The sequence below is a fragment of the Eleutherodactylus coqui genome, chromosome 1 (genome assembly GCF_035609145.1).
Source record: "Eleutherodactylus coqui strain aEleCoq1 chromosome 1, aEleCoq1.hap1, whole genome shotgun sequence".
Classification (NCBI taxonomy): Eukaryota; Metazoa; Chordata; class Amphibia; order Anura; family Eleutherodactylidae; genus Eleutherodactylus; species Eleutherodactylus coqui.
In genome coordinates, this window is record NC_089837.1 from 486,953,180 (window position 1) to 486,979,464 (window position 26,285).

Consider the following 26,285-nt stretch of genomic DNA (forward strand, 5'->3'; position numbering starts at 1 on the left):
AGGCAAGGCAGGAGAGAAGTCCTGCCATGCCTTATCGTAGTGATCTGCAGTGCTGTGGTGAAAGTCCCTCAGAGGGACACAGACTGTGTAAAAAAAAAAGATCAAAATAAAGTACAAAAAATAAAAATGTAAAAAAAAAAAGTTATAAAACCCTTTTTTTATGCTTTTTCTCATATTAGCATAAAAAAAATTAAAAATCCCACATATTTGGTATCGACGTGTCTGTAACGACGCGTACAATACATTGAACGCACTTATTATCCTGCACGGCAAAAAGCGTTAAAAAAATGCTAAAAACCTAAGGCAAAATGCTAATTTTTAGCATTTTGCCTCCCAAAAAACGCAATAAAAGTGATTTTAAAAAAACGTGTGAACAGCAAAATGGTACCAATAAAAACTACAGCTCGTCTCGCAAAAAATAAGCCTCACAGAGCGCCGTCCATGGGAAAATAAAAAAGTTATAGCAGCGATTTAGAAAAAAATAATAATTTCCAAAAAAAGGGTTTTTATTGTGGAAAAGTGAAAAAAAAACTAAAAAAAAAATATAACAATTTTGGTATCGTTGTAACCGTACTGACCCGCAGAAAACAATGTGTTGTGTCATTTATGCTGCATGATTAACGCTTTAAAAAAAAAATAATCTATGGCAGAATTGATGCGTTTTCTCTCCCTGTTATCATAAAAAAATAATAAAAGTTTTACAATGTAGTCTATGTAATCAAAAATGGTATCAATAAAAACTACAGCTCGCCGCACAAAAAACAAGCCCTTATACGGCCGCGCCGACGGAAAAATAAAAAAGTTGTCTTTTGAAAAATGGAGATGGAAAAATACCAAAAATCGTTTATTCCTCAACGCCAAAATAGGCCATGTCATTAAGGGGTTAAAGATCTTCTATAAATGGCCTTTCCTGTGCGGTACAATATTACAGTCACACTTCTCGTTTCGCCGGTAATCCGTCCGAAAGCAATCAGCCAAACCTGAAACCAATAAAACTCCAGGCAATTATTTCCATAGGAATCAATGTAAATCCAATTAATTTGTTCCAGACGTTCCAAAAAACACCCCAAACCACATCTAATGGAGAGTAAATATGGCCTCTAATACCAAAAACTATAATAAATAAGTATAAAAGGCTACATCTGTGGTGTTACATAGGACTGCAGGCGACATCATTATCTGTCCTCAGCGTTATCACTGTGTCTTATCCGTGGTGTTACTTCGTCCGTCCTCAGCGTTATCACTGTGTTATCTGTGGTGTTAGATAGGACTGCTTGTCATATCTACTACATCACATGTGTCAAACACAAGGCCCGCGGGCCGAATCCGGCCCGCTGCCTCATGTTATGTGGCCCGCGGCATGCCGACGGCCGCTCACCACTGTAGTGATTACCAGCTGGGGTGCCGCAGCTCCCCGCTGGTAATCACACTGACAGCGCTGATCCCTTCTCCCCTGAGTCCCCTGCTCTTCAGTTCCGCAGGAGAGGACTCAGGGAGGAAGCGTGCCGTGCTGCACCCTGGCGCATATAAACTTTTTCCACAAGACTTTGCACTATTGAGCAATTCCAGCAACGTGATTGGTTGTCTGGGTTGGCTGATTCACAGTGATTGGTTGTCTGGGTTGGCTGATTCACAGTGATTGGTTGTTTGGGTTCGCTGATTCACCAAGCAACCAATCAGGTTGCTGGAATTGCTCAATAGTGCAGAAGTCTTGTGGGAAAAGTTCATATGCCACCCGGGCTCAGCACAATCCGAGGAGGAGCGGCGCTGACAGCAAGGAGGAGGTAAGCATATGGCTGGGGAAGGGGAAGTTAATATTGCTGCTGGGGGGTGGGGAGTTAATATTGTTGTTGCTGGGAGGAGGTTAATATTGCTGATTGCTGCCGGGGGTGAGGGGGTTAATATTGCTGGTGTGTTGGGGGGGGGGGGTAATATTGCTGCTGGGAGGGGGTTAATATTGCTGCGGGGGTGGGGTGGTAATATTGCTGGTGGGGGTGGGGGTTAATACTGTTGCTGGGAGGGGGTTAATATTTCTGCGGGGGGGAGGGGTTAATATTGCTGGGAGGGTTAATATTGTTGCTCGGTGGGGGGTTAATATTGCTGCTCTGTGGGGGGTTAATATTGCTGCTGGGAGAGGGTTAATATTGCTGTGGGGGTGGGGTAGTAATATTGCTGGTGGGGGTTAATATTGCTGCTGAGTGGGTGGGGGTTAATACTGGTGCGGGGGGAAGGGGTTAATATTGCTGGTGGGGGTTAATATTGGTGCTGGGTGGGGGGGTTATATTGCTGCTGGGAGGAGGTTAATATTACTGTGGGGGTCGCTATTACTACTGGGGCCACAGTGGGGATCGCTATTACTAATTTGACCACTGTGGGGGTCAATATTTTTACTGGGGCCACTATGGGAGTCACTATTTTCACTGGGGCCACTATCAGAGTCACTATTACTACTGCGACCACTATAGGGGTCACTATTATCAGTGCGACCACTATAGGGGTCACTATTACTACTGCGACCACTATACAGGTCACTATTACTACTGCGACCACTATAGGGGTCACTATTATCAGTGCGACCACTATACGGGTCACTATTACTACTGTGACCACTATAGGGGTCACTATTACTACTGCGACCACTATAGGGGTCACTATTATCAGTGCGACCACTATACGGGTCACTATTACTACTGCGACCACTATAGGGGTCACTATTATCAGTGCGACTACTATACGGGTCACTATTACTACTGCGACCACTATAGGGGTCACTATTACTACTGCGACCACTATAGGGGTCACTATTATCAGTGCGACCACTATACGGGTCACTATTACTACTGCGACCACTATAGGGGTCACTATTATCAGTGCGACCACTATACGGGTCACTATTACTACTGCGACCACTATAGGGGTCACTATTACTACTGCGACCACTATAGGGGTCACTATTATCAGTGCGACTACTATACGGGTCACTATTACTACTGCGACCACTATAGGGGTCACTATTACTACTGCGACCACTATAGGGGTCACTATTATCAGTGCGACCACTATACGGGTCACTATTACTACTGCGACCACTATAGGGGTCACTATTATCAGTGCGACCACTATACGGGTCACTATTACTACTGCGACCACTATAGGGGTCACTATTACTACTGCGACCACTATAGGGGTCACTATTATCAGTGCGACCACTATACGGGTCACTATTACTACTGCGACCACTATAGGGGTCACTATTATCAGTGCGACCACTATACGGGTCACTATTACTACTGCGACCACTATAGGGGTCACTATTACTACTGCGACCACTATAGGGGTCACTATTATCAGTGCGACTACTATACGGGTCACTATTACTACTGCGACCACTATAGGGGTCACTATTACTACTGCGACCACTATAGGGGTCACTATTATCAGTGCGACCACTATACGGGTCACTATTACTACTGCGACCACTATAGGGGTCACTATTATCAGTGCGACCACTATACGGGTCACTATTACTACTGCGACCACTATAGGGGTCACTATTACTACTGCGACCACTATAGGGGTCACTATTATCAGTGCGACCACTATACGGGTCACTATTAGGGCTCGCTCACATGGGCGTAATTGCATTTCGGTCGCACAAATACGCTATGTATTTGTGCAATCGAAAATCGCTTATGCCTGCGTATTTGGGCATGCAGAAAAGAACGCAGATGGCCCACTGAGATGGTGCGCAAATATGCATTGAATACACTGGTTTCCTGCGCGGCCCATTCACTTCAATGGCCTATTGGGGTGCGCAGTATGTAACAAAATAGGTCATTCTGTGTGACAATATACATCATGTGAATGAACTCACTGACATCAATGGCTTCTATTCACTGCATATTATGTACGCAAATACGCTTGTGTGAACGAGCCCTTACTGTACTGTCTTACAAGCGGCCCTTTGAAGGTCACCATAAGCCCGATGTGGCCCTCGGTGAAAATGAGTTTGACACCCCTGTACTACATCATCTGTCCTCAGCGTTATCACTGTGTTCTCTGTGCTGTTACATAGGACTGCAGGTGACATCATTATCTGTCCTCAGTCTGTGCTGTTACATAGGACTGCTGGTGACATCATTATCTGTCCTCAGCGTTATCACTGTGTTTTCTGTGGTGTTACATAGGACTGCAGCTGACGGCACTTTATCTGTCCTCATCATCATCACTGTGTTATCTGGGTAAACATGGCCACTTACATTACACTGCAGTACTGTTTTACTAGCACCCCTAGTGAGGCTGGAGAAGGGTGGGTAGCGTTCCAGCATCAGGAGGAGGAGACTCTGAGCAGGAGATCACGTGGGCCGCGTCAGCAGCGAGGCCACGGGGGCCGGTGGCCACCAATGAAACTAAAAGCAGCCGGTGAAACTAGAGGCGAAATTCTGGCTTGAAAAATTAGTGAAACTGGAAATCAGCTAAAGACAACGAAACTAGAGGTCTGACCGTACTGTTATATCACTGACTACTTCAGGCGGGTCGGTGATCCAGGAGTATTCTGATTGGAGGTGGGAAGGAATTTTTTCCCTTAAATGAGGAAAATTGGCTTCTACCTCATTGTTTTTTTTTTGCCTTCCTCTGGATCAACGTTGGGGGTAATAGGCTGACCTGGATGGACGTGTGGCTTTCATCAGCCTAGAGTACTATATGGTACTACAACGTGTTACTATATGGGCTCATTCACAAGGCCATGTTTCCGGTAATTCTAAGAACGGATTCGCCCTGACGTATTCGCGCACGCAGTATGCAGTGAATACAACCCATTGATGTTAATAGGTTCAGTCACATGTGCAGATTTTTCCTGCGCACTTTGGCTGCACAAAAAAGAAAAATCAGCATGCTCTATTTTCTTGCACACTTGTGCACCAAAAGTCCCCATAGAAATCAATAGGCGGTGGAGTGCGCAAATGACAGAAACATCTGCAGGGAGATGCGTGAAACAGTGTGTAATTGTGCAGGAAAAAGAACACCTCTGCAACTCGTCAGCCTTTTTTTTTCCCTCGCTCAAATGCACAAGCCTTGTGTGCCGAAAAAGTACATTAAAATACGCCGAACCAGAAGCAAAAAAAAGCACAGTTCATTCTGCAAAACCGCTATGCTCATGTGCGTGCAAATCCGCATACGCTGGTCTAAAGGTATGTTCACACAGGGTTTATGCTACGTATTTGACGCAGAATCTGCACCAATTCGGGCTGCGAAATCCATTTACTAAGGCCTGATGTCCACGGGGAAAATCAGGCCCGCCGCAGACATTCTTCATGTAGAATCCGTAGCGGATCCCTCCTGCCCCCCGCGGACATGAGGGCTGAAAATCAGAATAAACTCACCTGCTCCGGACGATGCGGTTCTTCCCTCTGTCGCGGCCGGATCTTCTTTCTTCGGCCCGGCGGATGTGCTCGGTACACCAGCGGCGTGCCACGCGCATGCGCCGGGCACATCCACCGGGCCGAAGAAAGAAGATCCGGCCGTGAAGAAGGGAAGAACCGCATCGTCCGGAGCAGGGGAGTTTAATTCTGGTACGGGTCTCCTGCGGATCCGGACGGCTACTATAGGCTTCAATAGAAGCCTGCGGGAGCCGTCCTCACGGGAGACCCGCACGAAAATGGAGCAGGTCCATTTTTTTTCCCGCACGCGGATCCGCGCCTGATGGGAAAAATGACATCCGCAGGTATTTAACTACCTGCGGGTGTCCAATGCATCTCTATGGGGCGCGGATCCGCGTGCGGGAGAAACGCAGCGGATTTTAAGCCCGTGGACATGAGGACATGAGTCTCCCTTCGCTTCCAGTTTAATCTGTGTTGTCGTCTACATGGTAAACCTATTTCGTCATGCGGATTTCAAATCTGTGACGTCATTCTGTGAGACGGAAATTTGCATGTGGATATGTCCATTGGAAGGGGTGAAATATCTGTGTGTGGCTCTGGGGTGGACTGAAATACAAATCCATGTCAGAATTCTCCATCTTGGGACCCCCAGCGGACAGCTGCCACCAGACAGCGCCGTACATTGTGCGATGGGCCGGCTGGTATTGCATACTGAGTCCCATTCACTTCCATGAGACTGTGGGGTCACCGCACAATCTACAGAGTTGTCTGATTGCGGTAGAAGGCAGATCTGTATACATGGATACCAGCTAAGGGCAAGAGATGATCACCGGGGGTCTCAGGCGGTAGACCCCCGCCATTCTGTAATAGATGCAGAGTGGCTACGGAACCACACTTATAAAAATGTCTGCAAACAAATCTGTCCCTGTTGCCCATAGCAACCAATCACAGCGCAGCTTTCATTTTACCTCAGCATTATAGGCAATAGTAACCAATCAGAGCACAGCTTTCATTTTACCTCAGCAGCATAAGAAATAACAACCAATCACAGCGCAGCTTTCATTTTACCTCAGCAGTAAAATAAATAAAAGCTGCGCTGTGATTGGTTGCTATTGGCAGCACAGGCAGATTTTTTTTTTTAGACCGCTTTCATACGGGTGCGGTGACGGCTAATTTTCCTTGGCGCACCCTATAGAAAGGGGACATCCCCCTTTAACAATCCGGCATATTTACCTTTGATTTCCAAGAGACCTGTGTACTGCCTCATGTATCCTGTGGTGGCGCCGCAAGGCCTCATTCATCAGAACTATCTACGGGCTCACTGACACGAGCGGATGCGTCCTGTGTATCCCGCAGTGCTACAAGCCCACTGATTTCTTTTGGGGCGCGCACCTGTGGGTTTTTTCATGCCTATTTTGGTGCACATTACGCTATAGGGTATGGGGGTTAACCCTTTCCAATCCACTGTCTGACGTCTGAAGACATTCTGATTGAAGGCTGTACAGCTCTGATGTGGGAAGACGTCCGGCAGGGTATTCTTACTGTATATTACTGGCCGCTCTGTTGTCGGGGGCCTCTCCAGCATGTCCCATACCACAGTACTGGCTCTAGCCAGCAGATGGCGCCATATACAGTGACTGGAGGCCACTGATTCTCATTGATCCACTTACACTAGCGTATGATACGCATGTTATGAAGAGCGCAGCAGGTTTTATGTTAGCGCCTACTACGCGCCTAGAGACCTGTTGTTCTCTATGGGTGTGTTATATACTCCGTACATACACAATTACACTGAGTATGTGCGGCGTTCATACACGTCATCGCTAAGCGACAGAGCGGGAAGCCTGTGCGTGAGATACGCTGTCATGCGTAGTTCAAAATGGCTGCCCTACGTGGTGATACCCCGCGTGTGGTAAGACGTTACACGCCCGGCCTAGGCCCTAACAGTAAAGCCTCATTTCCACAGGCACGCACGGATCCCGCATGGCAGAATCCGCGGCCCGTCTGCAGTGTCAATTGCGGGCGGGCCGTTGATCAGACAGCTTCTACTTCAATGGAAGCCGCCCATGCGGGAACCGCAGGAAAATGGAGCGTGCTGCTTTTTTTTCTTTTTCCAACTGCGAACGGAAACCGCAATTGGTTTCCGTTCGTGTCCACGAAAAATCCTTTTTCCATTGCATGCTGTGGAGGGTTATTGCTGTTGAATCTGGGGAACGCCCGTGGACATGAGGCTTAAGACAGTCCTTGTTGCCCGTAGCAACCAATCAAAGTTCAGCTTCCATTTATTAAATTGCTCTGGGGAAATGGAAGCTGCGCTGTGATTGGTTTCTGTGAGGTTTTACTAAATGAGGCCTAAGAGCTCATTAACGAGAGAGTGGTCGCACGGCGTAATATACGCGCAGATTTTACGCAGTTAATAGAACCCATTGATTTCAACAGGTTCATTTTTTTTACACGATGTGCGATGGCGTGAAGAAACACGTGAAGGACCTGTCTTGTGCACATTTGCGCACTGCAAGAGCTGCACCTTAACCAAGCGGATGGGAAGCAGCTGTTTTTCCTGTACTATAAATGGTTGTACATCGCCATCATGTGGCAGCAGGCAGTATTGCTTTCTATATATAGAATTACTGGCAATAGACTTGGCATTTATCCCCTGTCTATGGGACCTGCTAGATTATCACCATATGAGAATGTGACCGTTTCTGGAGATCGGCAGCGTCCGGGGGCCGGACAGCCGCTTATCTCCTAATCAGTTGAATCGCCTGGTACTGTAAGAGGAGTAATAACTGAGGTGCTACCAAGTGTCATTCAAGACTGATGCTTATATGAAGAAAGGACATAAGTTTCCCTGTAAGTTGCATCCTTTATAAAGACGCAGACAGAAGACTAAGGCTGGGTTCACACAGGATGGATTTGCCGCGGTTTTTCCGTTGCTGTTTTGCCGCAGAAGAACCGCTTCTGCGGCAAAACCGCTTCAAAGGTTAATTTTGGCTTGCGGATTTTCGTGCGGAAAAATCCACAAGCGTTTTTTTCCGCAGCGCTTTTTTACTTTTTGCTGCGTATTTGGTGCGTATTTGGCTGCGTCCATAGTGGTCTAGGGACAAAAAAGCGCTGCGGAAAAGAACGAAGAATGAACATGCTGCATCTTTGAAATCCGCGCCGCAGTTGCATTTCCGCATTGCAGCTGTGCGGAAAAAATCCGCACTGTGAGAACAGCTTTTTGGCAAATCTCATTTGTACTGCATTGCACTGCAAACGCAGCGGTTTTGCCGCAGTGCGGATATGCAACGGCGATCCGCGGCAAAACCGCCCTGTGTGTACCCAGCCTTAGGCTGCCTGTCCACGGGCAATAGTTCATTGCGTTATCCACGGCGATAATCCGTTGCTATGGAAAGCCCTGACGTCCATGAAGGGAGAATCATAGTGATTCTCTGCTCACGGGACTCAAATCGCGGCATGCCGCGATTCTCCACGGTGAGCCTGTCTTTCAGATAGGCTCAGCACGGAGACCTGACAGCTCTCCCCCCTGCTCCCCTGCGGCGGAATATCGTGGACAGGGGGCCTAAGCGGTCATTCTATGTCAACTAGCCTAATTCGGGAGAGGGTCCCGGCTCAACCACCTTCAATTTTTCTGAAATGTTTACAGAATGTCCATCCATCACCGGTATGAGGTTCTGCACAGTTTCAGCTTGGTTGAGGCACTAGAGCCCTTTTATATTTCAAGTACCCCTCCCCCAAGATCAGGGTAGGGCTTATTTTTGGGGAAACGTGGTATGAGCAGAAAGCAAACGATTCTCGTTCGTCATTGGCTCGTGTTTAGACCCTATGATTATATCTGGTTTGAACGATTTTTTTAAACGCTAATCGTTCCATCTGAAGGCGCCACTGATGTGTGTGACGGTACTTACGCCCCTCCGCCCTGTTCATGCAGTGTTGTGTTTCATTCCACAGTCTATAGACGAGCGGATGCTGGGACATAACACAAGGCCAAAGCTGAGCAAGGAGCAGAAGAAGCTGATGAAGAAGGAAGTGAAGGCCAAGAATATTCTACTGAGACATGAAGGCGTAGAGACCGTGTCACGTCCCTCTAAGGTGGCGGCCGTATCTGTTATCACCCACATGTGGATACCGTTATAATTAGTATGCCTGTAAATATCTGTATACACATCACACTCTGATGTCACAGACTGACGATTAGACAGTGATGAGCGCGCTGCAGTTCTGCTTATCTTTTCCTACAGAAGCAGCTTGTGTAGGAAGTTTCTTTTCTATTCTAACCACTGAGTACACGTAGTGCTCCATCTCTCTGTTGAAAAGAGGTTTGTCAGCAGCTGCAGTGTGTATTACATACTTCTGCATCCTTGCTGCTGCAGAACCTCATAACATTCTTAGCTCCTGCTTATCTTTATAATGCAGAGCTCAGCTGCAGCAGATCATCATAATAAACATATTACCTGCTGCGGAACATCATAATACACCCCTCGGCTGCAGCGGGACGGCAGAATACACCCCTCGGCTGCAGCGGGACGGCATAATACACCCCTCGGCTGCAGCGGGACGGCATAATACACCCCTCGGCTGCAGCGGAACGACAAAATACACCCCTCGGCTGCAGCGGAACGGCATAATACGCCCCTCGGCTGCAGCGGAACGGCATAATACGCCCCTCGGCTGCAGCGGAACGGCATAATACACCCCTCGGCTGCAGCGGAGCGGCATAATACACCCCTCGGCTGCAGCGGAACGGCATAATACACCCCTCGGCTGCAGCGGAACGGCATAATACGCCCCTCGGCTGCAGCGGAGCGGCATAATACACCCCTCGGCTGCAGCGGAACGGCATAATACACCCCTCGGCTGCAGCGGAGCGGCATAATACACCCCTCGGCTGCAGCGGAACGGCATAATACACCCCTCGGCTGCAGCGGAACGGCATAATACGCCGCTCGGCTGCAGCGGGACAGCATAATACGCCCCTCAGCTGCAGCGGAACGGCATAATACACCCCTCGGCTGCAGCGGAACGGCATAATACACCCCTCGGCTGCAGCGGAACGGCATAATACACCCCTCGGCTGCAGCGGGACGGCATAATACGCCCCTCGGCTGCAGCGGAGCGACATAATACGCCCCTCGGCTGCAGCGGCATAATACGCCCCTCGGCTGCAGCGGAGCGACATAATACGCCCCTCGGCTGCAGCGGCATAATACGCCCCTCGGCTGCAGCGGAGCGACATAATACGCCCCTCGGCTGCAGCGGAGCGACATAATACGCCCCTCGGCTGCAGCGGAACGGCATAATACGCCCCTCGGCTGCAGCGGAACGGCATAATACAACCCTCGGCTGCAGCGGAGCGGCATAATACACCCCTCGGCTGCAGCGGAACGGCATAATACACCCCTCGGCTGCAGCGGAACGGCATAATACACCCCTCGGCTGCAGCGGAACGGCATAATACACCCCTCGGCTGCAGCGGAACGGCATAATACACCCCTCGGCTGCAGCGGAACGGCATAATACACCCCTCGGCTGCAGCGGAACGGCATAATACACCCCTCGGCTGCAGCGGAACGGCATAATACACCCCTCGGCTGCAGCGGAACGGCATAATACACCCCTCGGCTGCAGCGGAACGGCATAATACACCCCTCGGCTGCAGCGGAACGGCATAATACACCCCTCGGCTGCAGCGGAACGGCATAATACACCCCTCGGCTGCAGCGGAACGGCATAATACACCCCTCGGCTGCAGCGGAACGGCATAATACACACCTCGGCTGCAGCAGAACGGCAAAATACACACCTCAGCTGCTGTGAAACTTCATAAGAACCTTAGCTGCTGCCTATTCTTGTAATGCTGACCTCAGCTGCAGCAGATCATCATAATTCACCTCTTACCTGCTGCAGAATGACATATTACACACATCAGCTGATGCAGAACATCTTAATACACATCTCAAATCCTAATGCACATTTCACATACTGCAGAGAACTACATAATACACACCTGAGATGGTAGAGAACTACATAATACACACCTGAGATGGTAGAGAACTACATAATACAAACCTGAGATGGTAGAGAACACTATAATACCTGAGATGGTAGAGAACTACATAATATACACCTGAGATGGTAGAGAATTACATAATATACACCTGAGATGGTAGAGAACTACATAATACACACCTGAGATGGTAGAGAACTACATAATACACACCTGAGATGGTAGAGAACTACATAATACACACCTGAGATGGTAGAGAACTACATAATACACACCTGAGATGGTAGAGAACTACATAATACACACCTGAGATGGTAGAGAACTACATAATATACACCTGAGATGGTAGAGAACTACATAATATACACCTGAGATGGTAGAGAACTACATAATGCACACCTGAGATGGTAGAGAACACTATAATACACACCTGAGATGGTAGAGAACTACATAATACACACCTGAGATGGTAGAGAACTACATAGTATACACCTGAGATGGTAGAGAACTACATAATACACACCTGAGATGGTAGAGAACACTATAATACACACCTGAGATGGTAGAGAACTACATAATACACACCTGAGATGGTAGAGAACTACATAATACACACCTGAGATGGTAGAGAACTACATAATACACACCTGAGATGGTAGAGAACACTATAATATACACCTGAAATGGTACAGAACAACATTATACGTGCAGCCCAAGTCTTACACTTACACCATAAAGGTCCTGAGGACGTGTGTCTTAGGCGGGCTACACACAGACTTTTTTTGTTTCGCTCCAAAAAATCACTCAAAAGTCTGTGTCTAGATCATCATAATTTACAGTATGCTGCAGATCCTCCTAGTACACATCTCGCCTGCTGTACAGCATCTTAATACAAACCTCTGCTGCTGCAGAACATCCTAGTACACACTGCAGCTTTTGCAAGCTTTTTTGTAAAGCATGAATCAGTGGCGGCTAGGAGTTTCCCCTAGACTGCTTTTACACAGCACAATCCCAGCTCGGTATCGAGTGCCCATCAACGAGATCAGTCGTAAAGGAGACATCACCCTACTTCTCATGCACATCAGTGGAGGATTTCTTTCCGTGCATGTGTGAATAATACCCTTATAAAGGCCCATTTACACTGACAGATAATCGCTCAAAAGCCGCTCAAACGACAGTTTGAGTGACAGTTTTGAGCGATCATCTTTGCATAGTCTATAGTAGCTACTTAAGAGCTATGCAGGCAGAGCGGGACACCGCCGCTATCACTCGGCGAACAATACAGCTGTTCTGCATAAGTAAACAGTTGTATTGTTTTCCACGATTACATCTCGTGTCCTGCTGTGAACTACCAGCGGGACATAAGCTGAAAGAATCTTAGCAGTGCTGCCGACTGTGATAACAGCCTGCACCGCTGATAAGAGTTCATCGCTCATATCAAGAAAACTAGAATTGAGCGAGGAACGACTCGTGCACAAAAACTGCACGATAGCCGTGCATTTAGACCCAACGATTCTCGCTCAAGACTTGAGCGAATTTTGAGCGATAGAGCAAACTGATTATTCAGGTATATTCATATTATAATGATTCGTTGCCATGGGCCAGCTTCTTCTACTTCTGGAGGGCAGACGCTACTTTAGCTCATTTCCTCCACCACTTCAGGGGTAATGTGGTGTTACATGGTGGTAGTTATATAAATAGGAGACCATATAATACAATATAAAGCTCTCTGCTTTAGCTCATAGAGGCCCCCTTTTATGATGTTAATACACTAATAGGCAAATGGAAGGGGGATATCCAGATGGGACAACCCCTTATATCCAAGCCTCATGGTGCATACGTTTAGTATTTCTGCCATCAATACTGTTCCATATGGCGCTCATCCTGTTCCAAGCTCTTTATTCTAGATGTAGTTATTAAGTACGCAGTTGCGGTATTGTGCACATCTTGATTTACAGACTTTTCTTCTTCTGTTCAGAGCCTGGTAGTGGCCAATGGAGGTCTGGGGAACGGTGTGAGCAGACAGCAGCTACTGGAGGTCCTGAAGACACATGGACTGTTGGAGTCACTGGTGATGCCCCCCAACAAGCCCTACTCCTTCGTCACCTATGCATCCCTTGAGGCGGCCATCAGCGCTTACTCCTCGCTCAGCGGTCAGGACATCCCGTCTGTGGATTCGGAGCAGAAGGTCACGCTGTACCTGAGTTTTGTTGAAAAAGGTATTCATTTTTTTGAGCTTTAAATATGGCGTTTACATTACATATGACTGAGGAGCGCTGCGTGGAGCGAGAAGAGAGGAACGTTTTTGTGGTCGTAGCTGATAAAAAAGTGCAGAAGGAAATTAATCTGTCAGTTCAGCACACTGACGAATCTTCTGTTGAAATGCGGACTGCAGTTTCTGTATACAGTGATATGTAGAAGCTGCAGCCCAGGTGTGGCGCTGTCCACTGGGTGGTGATGTCTTCTATGACGTATTCCTGGTTCATATATGACACTGTAGATCGAGGAATGTTAAATGCCTACACAACTTCAGAAATGGACTATCGGCCCCGTTCGAATGCTGATAATTCACATCTCCTCGCCGCAATCATCCTCACTCACAAGATAACGCCTCATAACCTACACAGGTGTGGGCGTTCACAAGCCGTCACCTGAAGAAACGCCACTTCATCTACTGTTTACATACTGCTATCCCAGGACTTTTGGCACATAAGTATATATTACTAGGAGATGTATTATAGACAGCGCTTTATGTTTTTTCATTTTGTGTAAATGTTCTTTCTTCTTTACAGTTGAAGTAAAAGAGATGTCACCTCCGGCATTACCCCCCGGCCTGCTATTTGTAGAGAACATCGTTTCTCCAGAAGAAGAACTTGTATTATTGGAAAATATTAGTTGGGAGACTGATAACTCCAGTAAGTGTACAAGGTTTAGATGACCCAAAAATCATAATGCAGCAGTTATCACACATCTATATATATAAAGACGAAAGCCTTCACTGACTCACTCACTGACTGACTCGCCACTAATTCTCCAACTTCCCGATGTCGTAGAAACATGAAATTTGGCACAAGCATAGATTATGTCCAAAATAGGAAAAGTAAAGGGACCCAACTCGATTATTCAATTGTGGCGCAAAAGAATTAGCGTCCAGATTTTACGTATGAAATCTAATTCTCTCACTTCCCGATTTAGTAGAAACATGAAGTTTGGCACAATCATAGATTATGTCTAAAATAGGAAAAGCTAATGGGTCCCAACTTGATTATTCAATTGTAGCGCAAAAGAATTAGCGTCCAAATTTTACATACGGAATCTAATTCTCTCACTTCTCGATGTCGTAGAAACATGAAGTTTGGCACGAGCATTGATTATGTCTAAAATAGGAAAAGTTAATGGGTCCCAACTTGATTATTCAATTCTAAGTGCAAAAGAATTAGCGTCCAAATTTTACGTACGGAATCTAATTCTCTCACTTCCCGATGTCATTTTATATAAAGGAAACGTCGCATGGTTGCCTCCACGTGGTGTTTCCTGGGTAACGCAGAGAACTATGCAAAATGGTGAACATATTTTTTTTCCTCGGTATCTCTAAAGTAACCACGACTTCATAAGATTTTCCGTGTGAACACCAGATAAACACCAGTCCCAAATGAACTCGGGCGAGGCCGGGTATATCAGCTAGTATATAATAACTGCCACAGTTTCTCTCTACATAACCAAGACCCTTCTAACTGAAGACGATTGCTGCTAGAAGCCATCATCAAGCTTGCTGACTGACACATTCTCCCTATTGACCTAGCTGAGCTTGTATAATATTATGGAACTATCAGACAGCTCTTGGTATAAAGATCTTGTATCCCAGAATGCAGATCACCATAATAAACTTTTAGCCAACATTGAGCCAGCAAGGAATGTTGGGAGATTTCAGCTCTTTCACATGTAAAATTGTGAATGCAGCTCTGAACTATAATACAGGCTGTAATTCCATTGTAATGCATTTACAAAGTGATTGGATCAATGTGAGAAGGTGAATATTTATTATATGACACATTTTTCATTTAAATCTACTTGCAGATCAGAAGTCACTAAAGCATCGTCGGGTGAAGCATTATGGGTACGAGTTCCGATATGACAATAACAATGTAGCTCGGGACCAGCCTCTGCCTGGAGGTGAGTGTTTGAGAACAGGGAGCAGAAGGATTTGTGGCTTCAGCAAAGTCCACGGCCGGATGTGAATGCGGAATCCACGCTGCTCACCCATGCGGAGGATGCGCAAATCAAGCCGCCCATAGAAAAGCATGAGCATCCGCACATGAATTAAAGCATGCACATTAGTTTTGCAGACCTTTTGGTCCTGAAAACAAATCGCAGCGTGCTCCATTTCAGTGCGGTTCCTGCACGAATGGCTTCCATTGAAGTCAATGGAAGCCGTCCGATCTGTGGCCCGTCCACCATTGCATTGTGGTCTGATACAAGCTGCAGGGAAGGGGGAAATTTGTTAGGTTATGTCACCAAAATGACCACCACTTTGAATGCCGCAAATTTGGATTCAACTTCAGTGGGAAGGCAGGTGTGTGATATATCAGATGGGCAGAGAATTTCACCAGAAAAGCAACAGTGGGCTTCATTTTTACATAATTTATCCGTTCTCATGTTAACACAGGTGATTTTCCTTCATTACAGCAGAACGTGTTGAGATCGTCCTTATGTCAGGTGAATGAAGCACATGTTTGATTATTGGAGATTTCAACCAATGCCAGCCAACCAGACCTTCCATTACCCACTGTGCAGTTGTCAAACTTCTTTCCAAATTCTGAGAAACCAGTTCTGTCACTGATTAACCAAAACCTGGATGATCGTAAACTGTTACTGTTGAAGCTTCAGCTACCGCTGTTCTGGCCTCATTCAGCAAGAGCCAACAACTTGGCATTCTTCGTCTATCTCAAGAATGTCGGGTTAGCCCTGTCTCCATACAGCGAACTCTGTCTATGCAACTGCACTGTGGGTAAGGGGAGGTCTGGTTGGGTGGTGTTGATTGAAATCGGCGGCGATGATTTGTGTACTTCATTCACTTGACATAAGGACGATCTCAACACGTTGTGCTTGAGATAACGCCATCATTCAAATGAGCTGTTATGAACAAAAATCACTGTGTTAACATGAGAACAGATAAAGTTATGTTGAAATGAAGCCCACCATTGTTTTTATGGTGAAATTCTCTAACAGTTTGATATATCACACACCTACCTTACCAATGGGAAAATTAGTTGAATCAAAGATGCGGTATTCAAAACAGCTGTCATTTTGGCAACATGGCCTAAAAGGTTTCCCCTTCCTCCTGCTGCTTGTATGCAAAGTTGGATCACAGTCTGCCAAACTGTTTTTATTCCGTATGGGTGTTTCCATACTTTTGAAACCCTCTATATTACCTGCAACCACTTGGGAACATACTTCGTGATTGAGTTGAGAGTATAATCTGTATGCAGTAAGCTCCCTCTAGTGGTGACGGCAGGCAGACAGCATGTTATAATGTAGTGGGTCTGTCCATTCTGGATGGTTTAGGGAGTCCTGAGCAAGGCATATGGACAAGGGTTGTAAGACAACCCCATCGACCACTTCCTGCAGAGCTATGTACTTAAGACTGGAGAACCATTCAGCTAATGTAACCGTGTCTATAATTCCCTTTACAGGTCTTCCAGAGTTCTGTAACGTGTTACTGGACAGATGTTTGCTTCAGGGACTGATAAAGAATATGCCGGACCAATTAACGATAAACCAATATGAGCCCGGACAAGGTGAGACAGTCAGAAGCTAGTGAGGCAGCGGATCAGGAACGTCCATTGTTTGTCGGCACATACATACATACATCCACAGTCATCAACGTATGAACGCAGAATTACCAGCATCCTCTGAGGGATAGAGCAGTCTATAGGTTCAGGTGGATGTGTGTGCCTACACTAATGTAGAAATATGCTATTGATATCAGTAATCGCTGACAATAAAGCCAGGCCTCACATGAGTCAAATTGCGGCAGTACCATTAATGACTTTAACGTTGTCACCGGTAAGTCAGATTAATAGTATTATCTCGTCTCCAATCAAAGCCGTCTATATGGAGCTGTAGCCTAAGGGCAGCATCACAAGGGCAATTGCACACACCTCAGCACAATGTATTTGCGTTATGAACTAGGTTAAATTGCGCGTGTATTAGCGTGTTTTAATGTATTTTTTGCGCACGCAGGACATGTTCATTTGCGCACAGCAGGTGAACATGTCCCGATTTAAATGGCTATTTAGCTTGATAAGGTCCAGATGTGTTCTTTTTGTTTCACGGAACAGCGTAGCGTATTCTGCATTTGCGCACACACATGCCATAGACTTTGATGGGGAATCTTGGCGCGGAAATCTGCACAAAAATAGAGCAAGTTGATATCAATTGGTTCTATTCTCTGCGTATTGCGTGCTCAAATACACCTGAAAATACACCCATGCGAAGCCGCCCTAAATATACGAGTGGTTCACCTCTCGTGTCCTGTCATATATGAGGGGAGTATCCAAAGGAAACCGAAATCATCTTCTGGTAGGCAGAGAAAAGGATCCGTTTCACAGCCTTCTGAGCAAATCAGATCCGTGTCCCCATCAAGAGAGATTCACAACCTGCTGATCGACTGAGTGTGATCAGCGTTAAAGCCCTCTGCTGGCAGAAAGCGGTATAGCGCAGTGGTGTTTCCTGCCTGTATTAGCAGCAGTGGCATTATGATAGTCCTTTTTGCCAGCGCTCTGTCTGCCCCAGTTGTATTATGGGAAATGCAGCATGCCCCCGTAGAATATTTTTAAGACATCTGTAAAGGCCGTGGTCTGCGGAGGGTGCTGTAAACCCAACCCTACATGCTTCAGAGACTACTAGCATCTGCTTCCATCCATTTCTTAAAAAGGAGAATACAATGCTTTCTCCAAGAACAACTTCATTATAGAGAAGTTACTAGAACATAAGCCTGGTGTATGTCTGATGTGCAAAGGCTGTACCGATACATACATCGCTGAGTGTTGAGAGATCTTTGACGAAAAACAGTGTGACCCCCCCCCTTTGCCTTTCTGCGGGGAAACCTGGCAGAAAGTATTACATTTCCGTGCAGTGCCCCCACAGGAGAAATGAAGCACTACACAGTGTCCATTGGCAGAGAGAAAGATTGACGAGGGTTTATACTCAGCTATCACTGGCTGTCCCATTAAAAGGATAGGGGATAACCCTAGATTATGGGATAACCCCTTTATCTCTGAGATCTCAGACCTGAAATGTGGAAGGAGGAGTCCCAACGCAGCCGCCATCACTGATGTAAACTTTGGATTTGTCAAAGCAGCGTGTCAGAAGTTTTATATAACTGGAAGTAAAGTATAAACTTTTTACATCCTGTGAGTCCATACTTTCCACAGCTCCTTAGACCTGGCACCATACTGTACTAAATCTATGGAAACTTAAAGGGCACGTATCATGGTGACGGACCTCGTTAGATTAGAGTAGTAGGGCTGAGGACACATGGGCCTTCTGACCGCATGCATTCAAACCGCAGCTACTTCCAACAGCCAATGGCTGCATGATTTTGATGGGAAAATACGAAGCCATTGGTCCCATCAGTGGGTGTGGCTTGGCCAGGTCATGTGATCTCAGCCTTAAAGGGGTTGTCCTTTTAATTTAAAATCTGGGCCGATGCTTTAGTGGGCATTATACAAGTAACTTGCCAGTGGCAATTTATTTTGGCTCCTTCCTTTGACCAGCATTGTATCCCTGGGTCATGTGACCAGAAGCCTGCAGCGGTCAAGAAGTCACGTCTGTCGAGCATGTGATCTTAACTTACTCGCCTCATCCTTTAGACTGAATGTGACAGCAGAACATATACAAACAGTGCCTGCCCCGTTCTCCAGTGCAGGCCTGCGGTATGCCTCAGCTGTAGAAGGGAGCAGTCGCACTCCGTTCCACATGCAATGAATGCTGATTGGTCAAGAAGGACCACATGGTTGTCTATAGCTTTGTTTTTAACCTTTTTGATTATTTATTTTGCTTGTCTTTGCCCAATAACGTGTAATCAGTAAGACCCTAGGGTACCATCTAACGGACCATATTGCTACAGCCTCACTGTCTTCTAGGTATTCCACCGCATATTGACACCCATTCTGCGTTTGAAGATGGAATCCTCTCTTTGAGCTTGGGATCCGAGGTAACAACAAACCGTAAACTGTATTTCTACTCAGAATGCGCTCTCTATTTATGGGCTCGTACAAAAGGAGTCGCCCCGTTAGACAGTTCTGTACATCTGATACCCCTTAATGATGCGGCCCTTTTTTGTTTCATTTTTGTTTTTTGTTCCCCCCCATTTTCAGAAAATCATAACTTTTATTTATCCATCGACGTAGCTGTCTGAGGGCTTATTATTTTTCGGGACCAGTTGTATTTTTTAGTTGTACTTTTTAATGTACCTTATAATGTACTGGAAAACTTAGAAACCTTTTTAAGTAGTTAAATAGAGAAAAAACACAATTCGGATATCCTATTTTTATGGCGTATATGCTGCAGCAAAACTGACTTGATAACTTTATTATGTGGGTCAGTACGGTTACGACTGTACCAAATTTTATTTTCTTTTTTTTATTTTTTGCTGTACTACTTCAAAAAAAATAGTTTTCTGCAGCCATCCTCTGACCGCCGTCACGTTTTAAAATGTTTCTATCGATATAGGGGGTGTGAGGGCTTGATTTTGCAGGACAACCTGTTGTTTCTATTGGTACCATTTGGAGTACATACAACTTTTTGATCCCTTTTTAATAAGTTTTTCAAGGAGACAAGGTGACAAAAAGTGCCATTCAGATATTGTGTTTTTTTTCCTGAGGACGTTCACCATGTGAGATAAATAATGCGTTACTTTCATAGATCAGACTTTTATAGACACAGCGATACCAAAGACTGGGACAATAAATTAAATTAACATTTAAACCTTTATAATCCAATTTTGGATTCAGGGTTTCCTAGGGGGCTTTCTCTTTCTGCCATTATATAATGGTGCCATCTGCCGACAACAGAGCAGCCAGTAATATACAGTAAGAATACCCTGACGGACGTCTTCCGACATCGGAAGCTGTACAGCCTTCAATCAGAATGTCTGAGGATGTCTGACAGTGGATTGGAAAGGGTTAACAGCTGCGATTAGCGCGAATACTTTTTGTGGCTGTTGAAGCCGGGTGTCAGCTGTCAAATACAGCTTACATCGGCAACGTGTGGACTGGGCTTGGCTCCTGATCCCGCTCCATATGAACCCCACGAACTCAGGACGCATATATACATTCTGGGTGTTAATGGGTTAAAACTCATTGTAGGGTTTACTGCCGATGGAATACCACTATGATTACACACCATGTTGGTGTTCAGTGACTAATGACAATTCTGTCTCGGCAATGATGATCACTGAGCAAAACCTGTAACAGGACCTCCAACTATAATGCTTTATTCCTAGTACTGGGCTCCCTATATGGAGAAGAGAGGCCTTGTGGGCCCCCTAAGGCTTCTGGGCCCGGGTGCAACCGCATTCCCTATAGTTACGCCCCTGAGTCCGAGCAAGTATCTGAAGGTGACATGGCAATCTGGTTGGTCCTTCTGCCATGTTGGAGCATAGTCATTATGAGGTCAGGGTTTGAGGTGCCATCAGCATCAACCTCTGATCACCTCTACTGCACATCATGGGCACATTGACAGCAAGCAGTTATGTTGATGGAGTTATGCAGCCTGTTACATTACTATATCCTCAGGGCGTACCCAACGCCATTTTCCAGCAGGATAACGCACATCCCAATACAGTGAACATCAGCAGGCATGCCTTGCTTTTCCTGGCCAGCTCGATCCCCAGGTCTCTTTTGAATCGAGAATCTGTGGGACACGATTGGACGTTGAGTGAACGCCACCCCACAGCCTTGTAATGAAGATGAACTGTGGACTACGGTCAATAGTGCATGGTCAACCCTAACCCAGGACAGATACCAGCACTTACTGAACCAGTGCCACCTGGCATGACTGTGAATGGAGTCGGGCTGGCCGGAACGATCTCTGGCCCACTCCCCACTCCATCCATTCGATGACCGGTTGGTCTTCTGTGCCCAAAAGGTCATTCGGTATAAATAAGTCCTTACTATTCAAAATGCCCTGAGGAAATTTCCTAAAGTAGGACGTTCTATTTTAATTGTAACAAGCTTTAGCTGATGTCTAAGACCCTCCTCTCAGATGTGTCCATAGCAGGTATAGAGAAAAAAAGGGCTCTGCTACCATTTTCCTAAGACATATTCATTGAATGGGTATTTTATTAGAGACCCCCATCTAGTAGCACGTTGGATCTCTTGGCCTTCAAAACAGCCGCACTTCATCGTGACGTAGATTCCATTAGGTGTTGAACTCGTTTTGCAGGAATATCGGCCCATTCGGACAGGAAGCTTCTTGTAGATTTCTTTATGTATCCTCTGACCAGCTGACAGGAAGGGGTCATCAGTTCTTGCTGCTTGCTTCAAATTCTGACCTCCCATCAGCACCGGGCTACAATAATCTGGATTCTTCTGACCAAGAGATGTTTTCCCGCTGCTTAATGATGCAATTTTTATACTCTTTTGCCCACTGGAATCTCATCTTTCTGATTCTCTTAGACACAATGGCGCTGGAACTGGTCGTCTACTGTTACATCCCATCCGTGCTAAGAGACGATGAGTTGTGCTCTCAGACACATTAGTTGCACCAATCAGCATGGTAATCAGCAGCAGTTTGTCTGACTGTGCAGTGCCTGTTTCTTAGAACAATTCCTGACATCCTCCTCTGACCCCTTTGGTCAACAAATAGATTACATCCACAGGGTCCTCTTTCGCTGGATGCTTTCTGGGTAGTTTGGCATCTGCGTTGGAGGTTCCGGAGCAGGAAAGGGGAATCCTCGTGACCGAACAGGATCCGTCTTATGTTGGAACTAACCAGCCCAGAACGGACCCCATTGACTACAATGGGGTCCGTTACTGTCCGCTCGGCTCCCGGCTTTTAGCCGGAAGAAAAAGCAGTGCACGCAGCGCTTTTTCTTCTAGTGTTTTGAGCCCGAAGGTCCCAACGCAGATGTGAAACCACGCTAAGGTGGCCATTCAGCATATGAACGGCACATGGGCTCATGGGATTTATATTGGTTTTTCTTGCACTTTGTAACAAATGATTATTAAAGTCTTCCCACTAACAGTTTTATTCAAACTTTTAGCTTTTTTTCTTCTTCTCCTCATTCAAACTCAGTCTAAAGTTGAAATGAGTTCCTATGCTCCAGCAAGTATGATGTTTATTACCGGTGGGTGAACATGAAATTATCATTGTGTTTGCCATCTCATTTCAGTAATTGGGAAATGATACACTGCTAAAATTCACACGGAAAGCAGCAGAGATAAATACCATTTCCTCATTCTCTCCTGTTTAATATTTGCAAACTAATTAACTTTCATCAGAATCAAAATGTTATGGCTGCAAATGCTTCATTGAGCAGAGATTTAAAGGGACAAGGTGATGTCTGGGCCTGGAGAAAGTCACGTAGAGTATTTCATGGACCGCCGAGTGCAGCATATGCAGGCTGTGGGGTTGATTTCCTGGTTAGCATCACATTCCCGGGCTGCTTCTTCCCACAAGGCCCATACTGCATTACCATGGCCCGTCTGAGTTTGCCACCCATGGTGTGGATGCAATAATAGAAGTCATACTTTATACCCTGTTTCCCTGAAAATAAGACATACCCTGAAAATAAGACATAGCATGATTTTCCAGAATTTTTGAGTATGCAAAATGATTTTTCAGGCTTTTTGAGGATGCTTGAAATATAAGCCCTACTCCAAAATTAAGCCCTGCTAACAGTTTATTAAAAAGGTCAATTTAAATAGTGTCCAGGCAGCTATGCATGTAAAAAAGTTAAACCACCTTGAACAAAAATTAATATAAGACACTGTCTTATTTTCAGGGAAACACAGTAATTAAAGCGACCTACCAATTTCGGGGCAAAATTCTGTCCCGTGATCAAAGGAGAAGAGGGGTCTAGTTATATAGTTGTTCTCTGCCTCTTCTCCAATCCACTGGTTCCAGGTCCTGTTTTCAGTCATCCATTAGATTATGCACTGTCCTGTGATTGGCCAGCGCTGATCTCATGAGCAGCGATGACCAATCACAGAGTTGGTATAGCGCAATGGTAGTTTTAACACTATCAATGCAATATGGGTTATTAGGTGCTCCAAAGATGTTGGCGACCATCTTGGTTGTCCAGAAATGAGGTACCAGCGTAATACTGGAAAGAGCAGAATATCAAGTAAAGGTAATATCCACCCTCCCGTCCCAGGACAGACGTTTGACCCAAATCAAGTGGGCTACTTTAAATTATCCTTTATCTGATTGGTCAGGGTCCAACCCCTGTGACAACCACTGATCCCAAGAATGGAAATCCTGGAGGTCTCATATGAATGGAGTGTCGGTCACATATACATGCTGTTGCTTCATTCATTGCCATGAGACTGCTGGAGATAACTGAGCAGTTGTAGTTGATTATCTCCAGCAGTCGGATTAAAATGAATGGAGGAGCAGAGGACATGTATGACCACCACTTTATTCATTCAGGGACCTTCAGGACCCTCGTTCTCAAGATTGATGGGGGTCCTAGTGGTCTGACCCCCACCGATCAGATCATTATCCTGTGGACATGGGATAACTTTATGACGGTTTCCTAATAACAACCCCTGTTATACATAGGACTGCACAAATTATAAAGTAGAACTGCACAGTTTCCTATACTTTGTAGTCCTCTGAATAACTGCATCCACACCAGAGGTTACAGTCTCTGAGACAGGCTATGGTAGTACACTGGGAGCATGGTGGAGAGAGTGGAGAGGCAGCAGATGAGGATGGACAGAGCTAAGAGCCCTTGGGCCCATTTAGACACAACGATTATCGCTCAGAAGCAGTCTTTTGAGCTAATCATTGTGTCTAAGGCTGTCTGTCCACGGATGGGTTTGAATTGCTTTCCCCGCGTCGATAATCCGGCCGCAGGGAACACAGTGAACGCTCTCCATAGTGTTGCTATGAAGAGCGCTTCCCCCTGTCCGCGAGCGGAGAAACGTTGCGACTCTCTGCTTGTGGATGGCAAATCGCAGCATGCTGTGATTTGCCGCGATTCTCTGCGGTCAGCCTATCTGTCAGATAGGCTGACAGCGGAGGTCTGTCTTCCGGCTCCTGCTTACGGGCAGCAGAGATCCGCCGCGGGATTCCGTAATGCCCATGGACAGTCAGCCTAAATGTGCCTTTTTTTCACTGTTTGGCTGAACGACAGTTTGCAGTTCTGCTTGAAAACCGTCATTCAGCAGAACAGCTGATAAGCAGGACCGCACACTGTGTTCTGCCCACGGGGAGCTGATTACAGCTGATAACATTATTACAGCCATTCTCAGTTCTCAACCTCACCACTGGCAGAACAGCTGATAAGCAGGTGGGCGGGCTATGTTCTGTCAGGGAAGAGCGGATAACAGCTGATTGCTTTGTCTCAGTTCTCAGCCCCTCCAGCAGAACAGCTGATAAGCAGAACTGCAGGATGTGTCTGCTGTCCATGGTGCTGAATTCTCCACGGAGAGCCAGTGGCTGAACAATAGAGCTAATTACAGAGCTCAGACCTCCTGCTAAGTTCTGTAGCATCTTCCACAAGCTCATTTGCATGCAAATGAAGCTAATAAAGTACTAATAGCAATTAGTGCCTATTAGTACATTATGCAAAACTATCGCTGATCTTTCAATCTTTTGAAAGATATCTGTGTGTGTAAATAGGCCTTCAGTAGTACACAGTAATACTATGGGGGAAGGAAAGTGAAAATTGTACTGAGCACATTTCTGGTTCACAAAGGTTGTTGTCATTTTACAAGTCATTTCATTCAATGGTCTGAAAAAAAATTTATTATGTGACCCTGAACCGTGATGGCTTAGTTCTTAATGGTTCCTCTGTTTCTACTCCATCAATCAGCTCCACTGTACAGAGGGTGCACTCCTATCATCATCATCACTCTTTTAGCCCAAAATGACCTTGCATTTCCTGTGTACCATCTTACCAAAAGTAATTGGACACCTGAAAATTTATAAGTAGTATTTATTTCCATATGTTAGTACTTAGTGGGGCTCCTTTGGCCCTAATAACATTGGCTACTCTCTGCGGCATACTTTCTACTAATGTCTGACCCACTTTAGCTGGTATTTCTCTCCATTCATCCTGCAAATGTCTGGTCAGTTCTCTCAAAGAAAATAGGTGCAGTTTATGTTTACTGACCTGACGTTCCAGTTGATGTTCAGAAGGGTTCAGGTCTGGACTCTGTGCAGCCAATCCAATTGTGGAACATCCATGTCGTCAAACCAACAGAAAACAGCGTTGGATTTGTGACAAGACAGGTTGTCTTGTTGGAAGTATGGCTGACCATTCCCAGAGTATTACCACATTGTTTGCAGCACATTATTGTCTAGAATGTCAGGGTACACCTCCGTGTTCATGGTTCTTGCCACTATAACCAACGGACAGAGACCATGCCAGGTAAAGCATAACTTAGGCAGACCTAGGAGTCCTCCACATCCGGGTACATCCATCTGATGTGAAGATGGAGCAGCATGATTCATCACTCCATAGAACATTCTTTCATTATTCAACTGTCCAATGACGACGCTCCTTGCACCATTGTAAATGGGCTGATACATCTCCTTTGAGAGAACTCACCAGATGTTTGCAGGATGAGTGGAGGGAAATTCTGGCTGAAGCATATCGGACATTCATAGAAAGTATGTCACGGAGAGTATCCAATGTCATTAGGGCCAAAGGAGCCCCA

At 45.9% G+C, this 26,285-nt stretch overlaps 1 protein-coding gene across 3 annotated transcripts in view; it reads left to right on the plus strand.

The window, feature by feature from the left end:
- Positions 1–26,285, plus strand: part of ALKBH8 (alkB homolog 8, tRNA methyltransferase) — a 48,087-nt gene that overhangs the window by 6,064 nt on the left and 15,738 nt on the right. For 2 of the 3 annotated variants that reach the window (XM_066586216.1, XM_066586235.1), the window contains exons 2-7: positions 9,336–9,476; positions 13,370–13,610; positions 14,184–14,306; positions 15,469–15,564; positions 17,085–17,189; positions 19,539–19,609. In XM_066586216.1, coding sequence (XP_066442313.1) covers positions 9,336–9,476; positions 13,370–13,610; positions 14,184–14,306; positions 15,469–15,564; positions 17,085–17,189; positions 19,539–19,609 — 777 coding nt within the window. Of the gene's footprint in view, positions 1–1,767; positions 1,785–9,335; positions 9,477–13,369; positions 13,611–14,183; positions 14,307–15,468; positions 15,565–17,084; positions 17,190–19,538; positions 19,610–26,285 lie in introns of those variants that run through there. The other variant, XM_066586226.1, reaches the window with a different exon arrangement.